General features: G+C 59.8%; 1 protein-coding gene across 1 annotated transcript in view; it reads left to right on the top strand.

The window, feature by feature from the left end:
* The first annotated feature begins 298 nt into the window (after positions 1 to 298).
* Positions 299 to 440, top strand: part of LOC104125110 (SITS-binding protein) — a 16,004-nt gene continuing 15,862 nt past the window's right edge. Inside the window, exon 1 of the mRNA XM_035893060.1 lies at positions 299 to 440. This exon is cut by the window's right edge and continues 176 nt beyond it. Coding sequence (XP_035748953.1) covers positions 299 to 440 — 142 coding nt within the window.

Genomic DNA, 440 nt, shown 5'->3' with positions numbered 1-440 from the left:
GTGCCAAGGGCTTGAGCTGACGCCCGGCACGGGGTTGTCCGGTCGAGCTGCCGTCGCAGCCAGCGCCGAGCCCCGCCGCGGGATTTGCCGCGCAGCAGTGAGCAGAGCTGCAAGAGAGATTCCTCTTACCTTGGGATTGCTGCCAAGAGAAAGGACGTGCCGCTTAATTTTATTATTTTTTTTAAAACTTTGGGGTTTTAATACCCTTTTGGAGCAATCCCAGAAGAGGGTTTTCTTTCTTGTGCTGCTGCAGGAGGGGAGAGGAAGAGGCGCCGGAGCATCCCCCTGTGACCGCACCATGCCGCTCGCCCGCCCCACCGGCCAAATTCCTGACGCCGCTTGGACCTCGGGCTTCAGGGAGATGACGGAGCCCTGGAAAGGTGCCGTCGGCTGCCTCGGCGTGGCCATCTTCTTCGCCATGACCATCGGCATCATCTCCT

Source organism: Egretta garzetta, unplaced genomic scaffold (genome assembly GCF_000687185.1).
Source record: "Egretta garzetta isolate BGI_Z169 unplaced genomic scaffold, ASM68718v1 scaffold904, whole genome shotgun sequence".
Lineage (NCBI taxonomy): Eukaryota > Metazoa > Chordata > Aves > Pelecaniformes > Ardeidae > Egretta > Egretta garzetta.
The sequence above is the reverse complement of the archived record's forward strand: the minus strand, read 5'-3'. Positions and strand labels throughout refer to the sequence as shown.